Source organism: Olea europaea, chromosome 18 (genome assembly GCF_002742605.1).
Source record: "Olea europaea var. sylvestris chromosome 18, O_europaea_v1, whole genome shotgun sequence".
Taxonomy (NCBI): Eukaryota; Viridiplantae; Streptophyta; class Magnoliopsida; order Lamiales; family Oleaceae; genus Olea; species Olea europaea.
This window is the reverse complement of record NC_036254.1, coordinates 16,495,484-16,511,338: the sequence shown is the minus strand read 5'-3', so window position 1 is coordinate 16,511,338 and position 15,855 is coordinate 16,495,484. Positions and strand designations below refer to the sequence as shown.

General features: G+C 33.2%; 1 protein-coding gene across 1 annotated transcript; it reads right to left on the bottom strand.

Moving 5' to 3' along the window:
• Window positions 1-6,636: 6,636 nt before the first annotated feature.
• LOC111366801 lies at window positions 6,637-9,383 on the bottom strand. Its single transcript, XM_022987497.1, has 7 exons — window positions 9,296-9,383; window positions 9,078-9,143; window positions 7,948-8,971; window positions 7,380-7,789; window positions 7,187-7,199; window positions 6,887-6,964; window positions 6,637-6,676 (listed from the first exon to the last, which is right to left on the bottom strand). The coding sequence occupies exons 1-7, from the start codon at window positions 9,381-9,383 to the stop codon at window positions 6,637-6,639; spliced, it is 1,719 nt and encodes a 572-aa protein (XP_022843265.1).
• Between the last annotated feature and the right edge of the window lie 6,472 nt (window positions 9,384-15,855).

Below are 15,855 nucleotides of genomic sequence, written 5' to 3'. Positions count from 1 at the left end.
TAGACTATAAATAAATGAAAAATCTAAATTAAAAATAATAATAATAATAATAAAATTAGATTAATTTTGGGTCTGGGCCAAAGGTCCAATGCGGGCATTTGCCCACACTAGACCTTGAATGGCTCCACCCATGGGGCCGAGCGGTTCGGGCTCGTGGGGCTCAATCCTACGAGTCGAGCCTACTCGACTCGTCGAGCCCACGAGTGGCTCATGGGCCATGTGCCCACGAACAATTTTTGACAAGCCCACAAGCTCATCAAAAAAAAAATTTCAAAAATGTGCAAAAAAATTAAAAATTAAAAAAAATCACGAGCGTGCGAGCGGTTCGTAGGCTGGGCTCGGCCCACGAGCTCGTGGCTTGTGGGCAGAGCCGGGCTCGCTAAGAGCCCGAGCCGAGCTCTTGGGTTAAAGGGCTGAGCTGGCTCGACTTGGTCCATTGCCATCCCTAAGTTCGACTCTATTTGTTCGTGTATATAAACTAATTCCTGAGAGCATATCAAAAATCATTTCAAATTTTCAAAAAAAAAAAATTTATTATAAAATTTGAAATTATAATAAAAAATTACAAACTGAAGAACTAATCAAACAAATATTTCAGCGAATGATAAAACTAGGACTTTTTCTTAACGCTTCAAGATATCAAAGAACGGACTCAAATTTTATTATACCATTCTGTATCACAATAGCCACAAAAACCCAGACCCTCAAATGACTAGTTAAAGTCGATTCAATGGACCAAAGAAACTCAATGCAGACTGCAAACACTCTTTTCTCGTAGAATCACAGACTCCTTTAAAGGATTCACTTGGAATACTCACCGAAAACATTTAATCAAAGGATGAAGATAAAGCATAGAAGACAAACAGAAAAGAGAAAAAAGCCTAGCATCTCTCAAAATCAAAAGTTTGGAATGAATGAGAAAACCTTTAGGGGTTACATCTATACCCTTGGCCATCACTGTTGATCTTAGATTGATATCGATGGTCCAAAGCAACTGACAACTAATCCAAAACCAAAACTACTAAAGTTGCATATTGGAAACACGATTTAAGCCATTTATATTAGGTTCGAGTTTTGGACCAACTAATGAAATTATCTGGCAATAACAAACTAACCCACTACACCAATCACGCCCATTTATCATCATAGTCTTGATGCGAACCCGGTTAGCAAGGCTGCTATCGAACTCAGAGGAATTGACAATGGATCCCAAGAATGCCCAAATAATGATCAAGGTTTAGGAATTGACATGTAAAAGTGAGCTAAGCAACCGAAGGTATATGAAACGAACGACCTCTTAATCACACAATCTTGAAATCTCCTCCGAATTTGTGGATTTGACCCAAATAATTAATGAATCAAACAACCAAACGATAACGGCGATGCGAACGACCTTTTGATTACACAATTCAATTATTCACACCCGATGTTTTGTTTGAACACCACAAGATATCAAATCTTAATAAGTTCGATATTTTGAAGCAAAGCTTCGAAAGAAAATTTATTCAACAATCCATCATAAAAGTCTTGTCATACAATGGAGAAAAATAAACCTATTTATACTAAAAACCTAAAATAAAGTTTAAATGGAATAAAATTCTAGAATACCTAGAAATTTATTAAAACCGAAAATAAAGTTCTAAAATATCTAAATTACCAAAAATAAGAAATTTGACCAAAATAAAACTTCTCCAAATCACATCAAGCCTAATAGGCTAGATTTGACATCACAACCCAACATGTCTCCACCTTGGTACCCATGGCATCACATGATAAAGTACAAGACAGACACTTCAATCCAATAACCCGTATCTTGTAACATGATCAGCAACACTAATAAGTACATGCAATCAATCATGTTAAAATAGTATCAAGGTTAAATAATTTAAATTGGATCTATACTTGTCAAGATGACATATCTTTGTACCTCTATCAGATGTGTTAAATTCAATAGGAATTTTCTCAAGCAATACAGATTCTTTTGCAACTATATCCCTAATGAAATGCAGCTTTACATCAATATGTTTGGGTCTTTCATGAAAAACAGGATTCTTGCATAGATGAATGGCATTTTAACTGTCAGAATGCACTACTACAGGATTAGATGGTTTATTTATTTTACATGACTAACATTTAAACCATAAAGCTTTCTTTTTGGCTTCTATAGCAGTCACATATTTTGCTTCAGTAGTAGATTAGGCAATAATAGATTAAAATTGGAATTTTCAACTTACACAGGTTCTACACAAAGTAACAATGTATGCAATAGTGGTTTTTCAATTGTCCCTACTACCACCAAAGTCAGAATCTAAAAATATACTCAAAGTACTTATAACATGGGTAACATCATGCATAGAAAAAATTTGGTAACACTTTTTCAACATATGAAGTATGTTGCCAAAATTAATAAATGTTTGATTCTATTTCTAACAATATCCATTCATATAATACTTTTAGTATATCCTAAATCTTTCATTTAAAATTCACTACTCAAAGATTCTTTTTATCTTGTTTATATTACTTATGTTATCACCAATTAATAGCACATTGTCCACATACAGTCGACGATAAATAATCACGTTATTATCAACTTTCTTTTTAAAATACACATAATGATCAAATTCCCTTCTTATAAAACCAACAATAATCATAAAATTATCAAACCTTTGTACTACTAACTAGGAGATTGTTTAAGACAGTATATAAAGATCTTTTGAGCAAGCATACATGATCAAAGTTTTCTTTATCGATACAACCCTGAGGCTAATTCATATAGATAACTTCATCAAGATCCCTAAGAAAAAATGTAGTTTTAATATCCATTCGTCCAAGTTCAAGATAATAGTGAGCAACTTGTATTACTCTTATTGTAGTATATTTCACATTAGGAGAAAATATTACATTATGATTAACACTTATTTTTTAGTAAAAACTTTTGTCAGTAGTCTAGCCCTAAACCTAAGTGGTTTTTCCTCATAATTGCCTTCTTTAATACTAAAAATTCATTTACAGTCTACACAAGATAGTCCTCATTCATGGGAATATACCGTTTGTTAGACTTCTTATTAGTAACAGCTTTATCATACGATTTTAGCTCTTTAAAGATTAATAATAGAGAATAGCAAGGGACAAAAAATCTCTACATCTAGATAGCTCTCTTATTTCCCTCATAGTTCTATCTCTAGTTAATTGGTAATCTCCTAATACTAGTTGCTGGATCCCTTCTTCACTTTGAATTTGAACTTCAATTCCCCCGATTTCAATAGAATCAGATACAAGTTATGATTCCCTCTGCTATTAACAGTATTATGTGATAGCTAAGTTCCACCTATAGCTTGGTTTTATCAACACCAATTTCTCCTAAGTCATTTCTATGTTCTTTTAACTTAGACAATGCACTTCAGACTCATTGAAAACCAAATCTCTACTGATTAAGAGTTTAAAACCTCATAAACTCCTTGCCCATAATCTATACCCTTTAACCCTTTCAAGATAACCTAGAAACACACAATTCTGAGATCTTAGTTCAAGTTTTCCTATACTTTGATGAGAAACAGCTGCACAACCAAAAGTTCTCATCAAAGAGTAGTCTGTAGGATTATCGATCGGCGCCTCTTTAGGTGTTTTTCCTTCTAAAGAACTAGAGGAGTCATGTTAACAATATAAGAAAATGTCAATGCCGCTTTTCCCCAAAAAGCCTTAGGACCCCTTAACTAACCATCATGCATCTAACTTTATTTAGAAGGATCATATCATCCTCTCAGCAATCTCCCTTTTTTTAGGTGTATAAAAAACCATTTTGTATCTTATAGTCTCATTCTACTTGAAAAATTGATCAAAATCGAAATAACAGAACCCTAGGACATTATCAATCCTTAAAATTTTAATCTTCTTATGAGTTTAATTTTCTATCAAAATCTTCTTGGATTTAAAATTCCCAAAAAATGTCAGACCTTCATTTTTAATAAGAAAATCAAATCATTAATCAAAGAGAGAAAATATTTATTGTTCCCTTAAGTGATGGTGGATGAAGGTCCATAAAGGTCAAATTGTATATATTATAAAATTGAATTGGATATATGCTTCCTTGTATTAAAGTGGAGTCTATGTTGCTTGCCTAATGTACAATGTTCACAGAAAGAAACTTTTAAGATGGAATCCTTCCCAAACATCCTTGCATGTCAAGAATCAACGGGACCTTTTTCACTGACATGAGACAACCTATTTTGCCACTTTAAAGTAGCATCAATCTCAGCTTTAAAGGCATCGACAATGTGATCTATAACAGCTTCAACTTTAGTAACATAAATCCCATTTTTCTTAATACCCTTGAAAATGACAAGATCTGCTACAACTTTAAAGTTGCAAACCCAAGTGCAGGTTGTCACAAGTAGTAAACTCGGAAGTCCGAGGTCGAACCACAGGGAATTGGAAGGAGATAAACTATTCTATGAGTGGTAAATGGTAGGTGGAAATACGATGGAGAAGAACACGAGAGCGTTGGGGATTCACTTCGAATAAATGAGTAGAATTACTCCTGATCTTTTATTTAACTCATATGGAAATCAACTAAGGAGTGATCTCCTATGGAAGATAAAACATTGATCGCAAATATACTAAAAGATAGATCTTGAAAGTTGTTTGAGAGAATATGTCAAAATAAGTTGTTAGTATGTAGAGATTATCTAAGCATTCATTGTGCCAAAATTCTCAACAATAAATCAACGTCTTTAACAAACCAAAACCATTTGTAGAACATATACTTCAACCAAGTAAGAAGATGAACATTAAAGAACAAAATGAAAGATCAAAGACAACATTATGCATTCACCAAAGTTTCACCCCTAGCTCTAGCTAATGGTTTAGAAATACATAATGAAATGCTACAAAGAAAATGAAGGAAACTAGATTATGATGGAGAGGAATTGATTCCATCAAAATCATAGCCAAGGTCCCCTTTTATAGGCAAAGGAACATCCAAAATGTAAGTGGACAATACAACTTGTTTCTGTCCAGCTTCAAGACAATTGGAACATGCAACTTGATACCAATTTTTAGATACTTTATGCAGGGAATTTAACTTATGATCAACAGATAAATTATTTCCACTTGAGTTAGATTTCCAATGGTACAAATATCAGGTTCATTGGATCTATATAACTCCAGATGTGACAAAAACAATGAGTACTGCATCACAGGCAAAAAAGCTGTATCCGACAAGTAACAAGGTGGACGTTGCATGGTAAGTTTGGCTACCTTGTGATACGAATTTGACTTCTTACAAAACATGAAAGTTGTAGATACATGTCTTATCTTTCCAATCCAACTTGCATCACCTTGGTTCAATGTCTATAGTTCAAGTTATGATCATTTTACCGACAACTGCATCTTGCTTGAGACAATTTACTATTCTTGACTTTTCAACATTTTTTCCCTCCACTTGCTCCACTTGTTCTAAATTGGAAATACATGTGAAATACATCAAATAAATACTCTTTCAAATGTATAATACTCATGCTGACATGTATGTAAATAATTATTTCAATTAATTGCATTTTGACCATGTATTTATGGAAATTGAATTTACGGCAAGAGAATTGAAATTAGAGACTAATATTAGTGCTTTTAAACAAAGTGAATGTAAAATGCCTTGTAAATTATATATCTTTGAAGCACTTTTAGACACTAATCACACTCCCCAAGCAAGATATTGCTAGTCTCTAGTAATAAAAATTCAAAAATAGTTCAAATGAAATAGCTTGTCATATTTGCCTTAGGATTTGAAACTATTTATCAAAACTCTTCTAAGGTTTGCTATCAAAATATAATTTTTGCCCAATGCTCGACCAACGTGTATGTGTGCATAATCAATTCAATCACATACCTTTTTTTCAAATTAGACTCATCCCGACCCTCAATGATCAATTATTTTTCTCTTCTCTCGTGGGATACACACCCTCAAACTTGATTCTGTAACTATTTTCCCAAGGTGTGATTTATGGTTAAATTTATAAACTATTACTCACCCTCTCTAGTTTGATTAGATTTTACTAAATGTAGCTCAGCACATCAATAAATGAGGATTCTCCTTAATTTTGACTAATTCAACCTCCAAGAATCAGTTAAGCTACTAATCCCTTATCAAAGATCTAATTCTCTAAAATAAGTGTTTGAACTTAATCAAGGCATGTAGTGCGTCTTCTGTTTCATGCACACCTGTTTTTTTTTCAAGTTTGTCGTGCGTATTCTATTTCACGCACTAGCCTGATCTCTATTTATGTATGTAATTGTCCTCATTGGGCTCTTTTAGGGTAGCTTCACAACATGGCAGCTTTTTCCCTTCTATGGAATGATTAGTGCAATGCCCCTCATTAAACACTTATTCTCGAAAATCGATCTTTAACTTAAGATTTCACCTAATTATCATCTCATTGGTCTTAAGCAATCCACACAAAATTTAGCACACATGGAATCCACATCTATCTCAATGTCTCCCTTCAACAGCTCGACCACCCCAAACTATCCTAGAGTAGGAATTTTTTTTTATTTTGCTCATAGTGAATTCACATATTCTATCCATTGATCCAACTAAATAATATGTGGTTTTCATGATTATCGTGCTCAATGTAAATCAATCTAACATGAACAAGCTTCAACTAAATCAAAGCAGCATCCCCTATTCACAATTCATAACATAAAAACAACTTCAAATAGTATCATCATCGGTCGACAAGAACTATTATTATTATTTTTTTTTGAACTTTTTTAATTCCTTCCCCCCAACCTAAATGAAACATTGTCCTCAATGTAAAGATTAAATGTGCAAAATATATGAAGAACAGTAAGGAGCAAAATTTAGAACAAAGGGACGGGTTTTGAGCTTTACCTGGAAAGTCTGCATAAACTTAGCCTAAATGAACCTTCAATTTCATTAGTGAAAAAAATGACAATAAAAGAAACACACCTAAAACAAACACATAACATTATAAAACTGAAAAAAAAAACATACAAAATAAAATAAAGAGAAAATGATATCAATCTTTAGAATCATGTAAAGCAACGGACTCTTCCAATCTAGAGAAATTCTCAAAAAATGGTTTCAAATCGAGCTTTGGCCCTTGAACACTTGAAATCATGGACATATTGGATTGTTGTGAAAATTTTTAAAACTTTGATTTCCAATCACTTGTCTTTTTCTCCTGAAAAGAATTCAACAAAGAAATTATATGTGAACTTGTAGAATTATCGTTAAATTCAAATTCTAGCGCATCAGGTGAAGATGTAGCAATAAACTGATCATCAACAAGTTGTTCAATAAAATCAAATGTTAAAAATATTCATTTCCACGATCATATTTCCAAAAGAGAGTTTCAAGATACCATTTCTACAATTTATATTAGCATTTGAAGTAGCAAGAAAGGGACGTCCTAAAATGACAGGTGTTTGTGCATTTGAATTTAAAACAGGATGTGTGTCCAAAACTATAAAATCAATAGGATAATAGAATTTATCAATTTGAACTAGAACATCCTCTACAACCCCTATTGGAACTTTTACTGAACGATCAACAAGTTGAAGTATTGTTGCTGTTTGTTTAAGCTCTCCAAAACCAAGTTGCTCATACACAGAAAAAGGTAATATATTAATACGAGCACCAAGATCAAGCAAAGCACGCTCTATCCTATTATTCCCAATCACACAAGAAATTGTTGGAAAACCAGGATCTTTGAATTTAGGTGGAGTGTTTTGTTGAATGATTGAGCTTACATTCTTTGTCAAAAAATGCTTTCTGTTGAACATTAAGTTTCCTCTTGCCAGTGCACAAGTCTTTTAAAAATTTTGCATATGAAGGAACTTGTTTGATTGCACCAATAATGGTATGTTAATTTTGACTTGTTTGAAAAGTTAAAAATTTCAGAATTATGGTTGAGTTTTGAAATTGATTGCAATCGTTGAGGAAATGGACCTGGAAGGGGACATTTTTCAGTACTAGGTTCAGAAATGATTTTTTCCTCACTTTTGGAAACATCATTTTCTTGCTTTGAAGTCCCACCCGATTTTAGTTCTTTTAAAGGGATGGTTTTGTCAATAATTTTTCCACTACGAAGAGTCGTAATGGAGTTGGCATTTTCTTGTTGACTTTCAGAGGAACTAGAAGCATTTACATTAAATTGCCCAGAAGGATTTGGTTGAGGTTGACCAGGAAATTTACCTTTCTCTTGAGAACGCAAAGAAGAGGTCAATGAAGAAAGTGTGCTCTTGATTTCACTGATGGCTTGTGAAGTTTGATTATTAATATTTGCTTGTCCTTGCATAAAAGACTGCAATGTTTCCTCAAGAGTCTTTGATTGTGGTGATGGAAAAGAAGGAAATTTTGAAAGCACTTGAGGTTGTGATAGATGAACACAATTATCATCTTTCCAACTAAAGCTTGGATGATTTCTCCATTGTTGATTATATGTTTTTGAGTAAGGATAAGGAAAAGGCTTTTTGAAAGTATTCATAGCATTGGCTTGATCATGTAAAACTTCTTTGAAAACTGGGATGTTAGGACAATCATGCGTAAGATGGCCAAAAGTTTCACAAATGCTACAAATTTCATCAGTTTGCACGGGTTTAACTTCCTTTACTTTCCTTAATTCCATAGCTTCAACCTTTCCAGACAAACTAGCAATCCTAGCATTTAGATCATCATCTTGACTCAATTGATATTTTCTTCCACTAGAACTAGCAAGACTAGATCTGATTGAGTTTTCAATAGGTTTTACTATTTGCCAAGATTGAGAATTTTCAGCTAGATGATCTAGAAATTCTAAAGCTTCATCTGGATCTTTATTTAAAAATTTACCATTGCACATCGTTTCTACGAATTGGTTTATCTCGGGAGCTAGGCCCTCATAAAAGAAACTTATAGTACGCCATTTTTCAAAACCATGATGTGGGCATGTATTTAACAAATCTTTAAATCTTTCTAAACATTGAAAGTACGCTTCATTGGTTTTTTTGAGAAAAATTTTGGATTTGTCTTTTCAAAGCATTAGTTTTTTGTGTTGGAAAGAATTTCTTCAAAAAATCACTTTGCATTTCTTGCCATGTGCCAATAAACCTAGGTTTTAACGAGTTAAGCCAATTTTTTGCTTTATCTTTAGAGAAAAAGGAAACAATTTCAACTTAACAATTTCATCGGGACAAGTTTGGTCGTTAAATGTGGCACATACTTCCTCAAATTCTTTAAGATGCAAATATGGACTTTCGAATTCTAAGCCATGAAAATTAGGAAGTATAGGAATCATACCTGGCTTGAATAAAAAATTATTAACATTAAGAGGGAAAATGAAACATGAAGGAGCAGAATTTCGAGGAGGTTGCAAGTAATCACGCATGGTTCGTGCTTGTTGGTTTTCATTTTCATCATGTACGCTTTTATTATCAGCCATGGTGGAAGATGTGAATGAGTGTTGAGGTGAGTCAAATAAATTACTAAAGAAAGTTTCACAATTATCTTTAACTAGACTATGAGAATTAAATTCATGATACCAATATGACATAAAATAGATGTAAAGAACAAAAATTAGGTGGCACGGCCAACCATGTAATGATGTAAAGAACAAAAATTAGGTGGCATAGCCAACCATACAATAAAGAAACGACAGATCAGGAGGCTTGGCCTTCCCTTTAAAGAAAGAAAATAAACAAAAAATAAAAAACGAAGGAGGCTCGGCCTTCCTTTAAAGTAAAATAACTAAAGTAATAAGATTTAAAAAGGAATGAGTGTACCTGATTTATGAAGATTATGAAAGAGAAGAAAACCTCACAGAAAGTAGCGGAAAATAATCCTTGACGCAAATCCCCGGCAACGGCGCCAGAAACTTGCTACAACTTTAAGGTTGCAAACCCAAGTGCAGGTTGTCACAAGTAGTAAACTTGGAAATCCGAGGTCGAACCACAGGGAATTGAAAGGAGATAAACTATTCTATGAGTGGTAAACGGTAGGTGGAAATACGATGGAGAAGAACACTAGAGCGTTAGGGATTCACTTCGAATAAATGAGTAGAATTACTCTTGATCTTTTATTTAACTCATATGGAAATCAACTAAGGAATGATCTCATATGGAAGATAAAACATTGATCGCAAATATACTAAAAGATAGATCTTGAAAGTTGTTTGAAAAAATATGTCAAAATAAGTTGCTGGTATGTAGAGATTATCTAAGCATTTATTATGCCAAAATTGTCAACAATAAATCAAAGTCTTTAACAAACCAAAACCATTTGTAGAATATCTACTTCAACCAAGTAAGAAGATGAACATTGAAGAACAAAATGAAAGATCAAAGACAATACTATGCATTCACCAAAGTTTCACCCCTAGCTCTAGCTAATGGTTTAGAAATACATAATGAAATGCTACAAGGAAAATGAAGGAAACTAGAATATGATGGGGAGGAATTGATTTCCTCAAAATCATGGCCAAGGTCCCCCTTTATAGGCAAAGGAACATCCAAAATGCAAGTGGACAATGCAACTTGTTTCTGTCCAGCTTCAAGACAGCTGGAACATGCAACTTGATGCTAATTTTCAGATACTTTGTGCAGCGAATTTAACTTATGATCAACAAATAAATTATTATCACTTGATTTAGCTTTCCATGGTGTAAATATCAGGTTCATTAAATCTATATAACTCTAGATATAACAAAAACAATAAGTGCTGCTTCACAGGCAAAAAAGCTGTATCCAGCAAGTAACAGGCTGGACTTTGCACGGTAAGTTTGGCTACCTTTTGATATGAATTTGACTTCTTACAAAACATGAAAGTTGTAGATACATGTCTTATCTTTCCAATCCAACTTGCATCACCTTGGTTCAATGTCTGCAACTCAAGTTATGATCATTTTACCAACAGCTACTTCTTGCTTGAGACAGTTTACTATTCTTGACTTTTCAACATTTTTTCCTCCACTTGCTCCACTTGTTCTAAATTGGAAATACATGTGAAATACATCAAATAAATACTCTTTCAAATGTATAATATTCATGCCGACATGTATGTAAATACGTATTTCAATTAATTACATTTTAACCATGTATTTATGGAAATTGAATTTACGGCATGCAAATTGAAATTAGAGACTAACATTAGTGTTTTTAAACAAAGTGAATGTAAAATGCCTTGTAAATGATATATCTTTGAAGCACTTTTAGACACTAATCAAGATCTACTCAAGACTTTTAACATGTCATTTTCTAGCTTACCTTGTAATTCTATGTCATCTAAATTCTCCAATGAAATTAGGTATCTGTTTAAATTAGAAACACATCTAACCCTCTCAAGAATATAAATATAGCAATTTTCAAAATTCAATATCACATTACCTATCTCTTCAAACTTGCGGGCAACATTATTCACCATTACCACTTCACCTCCGTTAATTTTTCTAAAATTTGCTATCCAGCTCCTAGAAGTCATGTGGAAAGTGCAACCAAGATCCATTGTTGGATTTGATCACAATTCCTAGCAACATTAGCTGATCCCAAGTAAAAAACTAGCTCGATCACGACATAAACATCAACATTGTTAGTCTCAAAAGGTTCAAATACATTCCATTCATCAATCAATTTTTCTTTTTGTTCATTTTTTTCTTTTTGTAACAATCTTTTATAAAGTGACCACTTTTTTCACACACATATCATTTTTTTATACTTAACCTTAGACTAGGATCTAGATCTCCACCTATTCTTCTTCTTATTATTACTGCTTCCCTGGTTACTATGACTATCTTGATTATCATTTTGCCTATTCTATGGTATGCCTCTAACAAACATGCTCTTATAATTACTATCGTGTTTATTAGATTGAAGTTACAACTCTTTGCTCCATAAGGAACTGATGAGAACATTAAGAGTTAGAATCTCTACCAAATTTGATGACAATCCCGACCTCTCTAGCCTCAAAAATGATATTAAGGGGCATAATTGCTTTGTACTTCTCAAACACCTTATCACCAGTAGTAGTAATGTCTTGTACTAACTTATTGAAGGTATCAAAGTTATCATCTAATTTGTTAGAAGAATCTTTAAAAAACCTAAAAAATCTTTCCAAGAGAAACAATTTGTTTGGTAAAGATTTAATGAAAAAATAGTTCTTTCAATTTATCCCACATGGCTTTAGTAGTGTCTAATTTCCTTACTTTTTCTTAATATTTGATTTGACAAATGCAATATGATAAAAGTATAGGCAAGTTCATCAGCTTCATTTTTTTGGTCAGCAATCATCATATCAGAAAATTGTCAAGTTATTCCTTTAGAAACTTTTTTTTCCCTAGTACAAGAGTCCTCTAATTGTTTGTTACTAAATGGGAAAATCACTCTTCCCATTGAAAACCCAATGTTCAAAAGTAGTTCCAATAATTTTTTAAAAATAATTTAAACACAAAATGAATTTCTTTGATAAATGACAAGCCCACTTGAAAAAATTTTGGAACAAACAAGTTTTGCAAGCTAATAGAAAATAACAAATATGAGGTTCAATTTTAAAATTCAAACAAAGAATTATCAAAGCAATATACAGCATATACTAAATGAAGTACTCAATATATTAATTCAAGAACACAAAGTGATATGGATGATGATGTAAGATTATAGGATTACAATGTAAACAATGATTAGCAAATGTCCAAATTTATCAAGATTTCATGAAAATCAGGTTCTTAGGTCAAGGTTCAATTTGGAACACTTCTTAATCACAAGATCAGTGGATATCAAATATTGTATAGCATATTAAAGTACATGCAGAGACAACACCAAGTTAATTTCATATAACTTATCACAGTTAAGGGAAAAATATTGAGCGAGTGTCAAGAGTTTGCAAATTAGAGTGGTGGTCTATAGCATTGATCATCATAAGCAATATGGATGGGAATAGAAATCAAAGGCAACCTACACAAGGTTTCCAGTTGTAAATTACAATCAAGATTTCTCAAAATTTGTTCATAGGTTTACTAGATTTAGGGTAGGGGTACTTTTCAAATTACCCAAGTCAAATAAACACTTTGCCACATTGACCAATCATTTTTCACATTTACCACAATGGCCCTTTGAAATGTAAATGACAGTTTTGCCTTTTTTACGTTTTGTAATTACAAAAATATATAGTTGTTAAAAAGATAATAGTACCCCATTGTAAATAAAAAATAATTAAAAACACTCCACGTAAATTTCAAAACCAAAACAGTTTGAGCAACATGAATAAAAAGAAAGTTCAATTTTCATCCACTTCAACATTGAGATCTCACAAAATTATCAAAAGCTCAACAAGAAAATATTTTTCACACCCATCACTCGAAATTGTAAGTATATTTTACTTATTTTTAATTTTATTATAGCTAAATCAGTATATTGTTTGAATCTTTAAATCTTATTTCGAGATAGGCAGATAAATTTTAATAGTCTTAAATATATCTATAATTTTTTTAGCAAGAACGATGAAAAAAATTCACTGCAAAATCTAAAAACCAAATTGACGTCGGCTGTTTTCAATTTTTTACTTCTTTATTCCATGTATTTACATTTTTTTTAATAAATTGTCATTTCTTAATGTAGATATGGCATCGGCTACAGTCCCAATTTGTTACTTTAGTGAATTTGAAATGAAGAAAAATGACCGATGGGTGTGGAAATGGACGAGTGAAAGATGCGATTATATTGCAACTCTGATAACATCAAGTATTTTGTATGCAGAAATATACAATGAGTTACAGAACTCGCTCGAAGTCGATCCCTCTCAATTCAACATGGAATTAGGATTTCTATTCCTCAAGAAAATTTCACCTATAACGGTTACTTTTGACGCTGAAATGCAGATTTTAATTGAATTAAACTAGAAATATTTGATTTCTATTTGTGTAACTTTGGTGGAGAAGAACGTCCCCGAGGGTGAGCACAAAGATTTCGATGGAGGGGATTGTAATATGAATGATTTTTGGGATACAGTGGAGATAACTAATGAAGACAATGTGGTTATTGTTGATACAGTTGTTCCCAATATAGTGAATGATCTCACTGTTACGTACAGAATTTTCTCGACGGTTGAAGACAACAAGAATAAAAATGCGTTTACAAATGAGGATTTGAATGCTCTATCCCTCCGGAGACAGGAGTCGGGTGAGAGCTTATAGGCTGGACCGAGTACACGGTCCACTAATTGTTCACAGTTAATTCTTGATGACGAAGTTTTATATACCGAGTAACTATTCGAAACAAAGAAAGATTTGCAAGAAGATGTGCACCAGATTGCTTTGAAACATAACTTTGTTCTTTATAATTCGTAAGTATGCACGGGAATATACTTGCGAAGTGGGTATTCGTCGAAATAACCACAGGCATGTCTGAGCATGGTTTATTGGTCGAGAAATAATGCACAAGTTTCAGGACTCACGAATGATCTACAGACCTTTGGACATCATTAATAATGTCCGTCAAGAGTACGGGATGGTTATGAGCTATCAGAAGGCTTGAAAAGCTAAAGAATGCTCATTGGAGGATTTAATGGGATCGGACGAGGAAAGTTATGCTAAATTGGCCAGGTATTTTATTATTTAGTTGATTTTTTAATATTTATTTTAATTGTTAATTATTTATTTCGATTTTTTTGTTTATTTAATATTTAATTACTTATTCTGGTTATTGTTTATTTAAATTTGTCAGGTATTGCTATAACATGGAAAAAATTAATACTGAATCGACTTTTATTATTGAGAGGAACGACGAGAATCGCTTCAAGTATTTCTTCATGGCCCTTGGACAATGCGTTCGAGGATTTCAAAATGCGATGCAACCCTTAATTCTAGTCGACGGTACAACCCTTAAGGCTAGATACGAGAGCAAGTTGAATATTGCAATATGTCAAGATGTCAACATCCAAATTTACTCTCTTGCATTCTCATAGTTGATGGAGAGAATGATCGAGCAATGCATTGGTTCTTCATGAAGTTGAAGGAAGTAATTGGGAACATCAAGTACCTTGCATTCGTGATCGACCGAAGGCAATCAATAATAAATGGTATCGTTGAAGCCTTCCTCGAGGCACATCATGATAATTGTATGTACTATATACAGGGAAACCTGAAGACCAGGTATCGAGGTAAGGACATCATTGCGTTGTTTAGGAGACCTACAGAGGCTTACAGTTTTGAAGAGTTATAGAAGTTCATGGTCGAAATAGACAGTAAATCGCATGCTGTATGAGAGTATCAAACAGGCATGGGGATCAAACATTAGGTAAGATCACATTTTTCAAGACGTCGATACAACATGATGATGTCGAACAATGCGGAGTCACTCAATGCCTTATTCAAGAAGGATCGAGAGTTATCCATTCTCGCAATGATTGATAACATTCGTGACAAGCTTCAACAGTGGTTTCATAATCGACGTGAGGAATCACAGAGTTGTACAAGTGTGCTCACCCCAGCTCATAAAGATAAACTCTTCAAAACTCTAGATGTGGTGAAAAAGATATGCATAGAACTACTAGATCAGTCTCACTTCTCCGTGAGATGTGTACGTAATTTCGAATACATTGCGAACTTGAATGGTAACACATGCATGTGTAGATAGTTTCAGTTAGAGAGTTTTTCATTTGCACATGCAGAGTCAGTGGCTATGCATAAAGGATTTCCACCACACACCTTGTGCAGTGTTTACTATAGACTAATCATTGGAGAGTATCGTATGCCGAAATAATATTCCCTGTACCAAACGAAGTCAAGTGGGAAGTTTCCGACAATATTCTGTCACTAAATAATTTGTTGCCACCAAAAATCGGACCACGTACCCCTAGACATAGACATACAT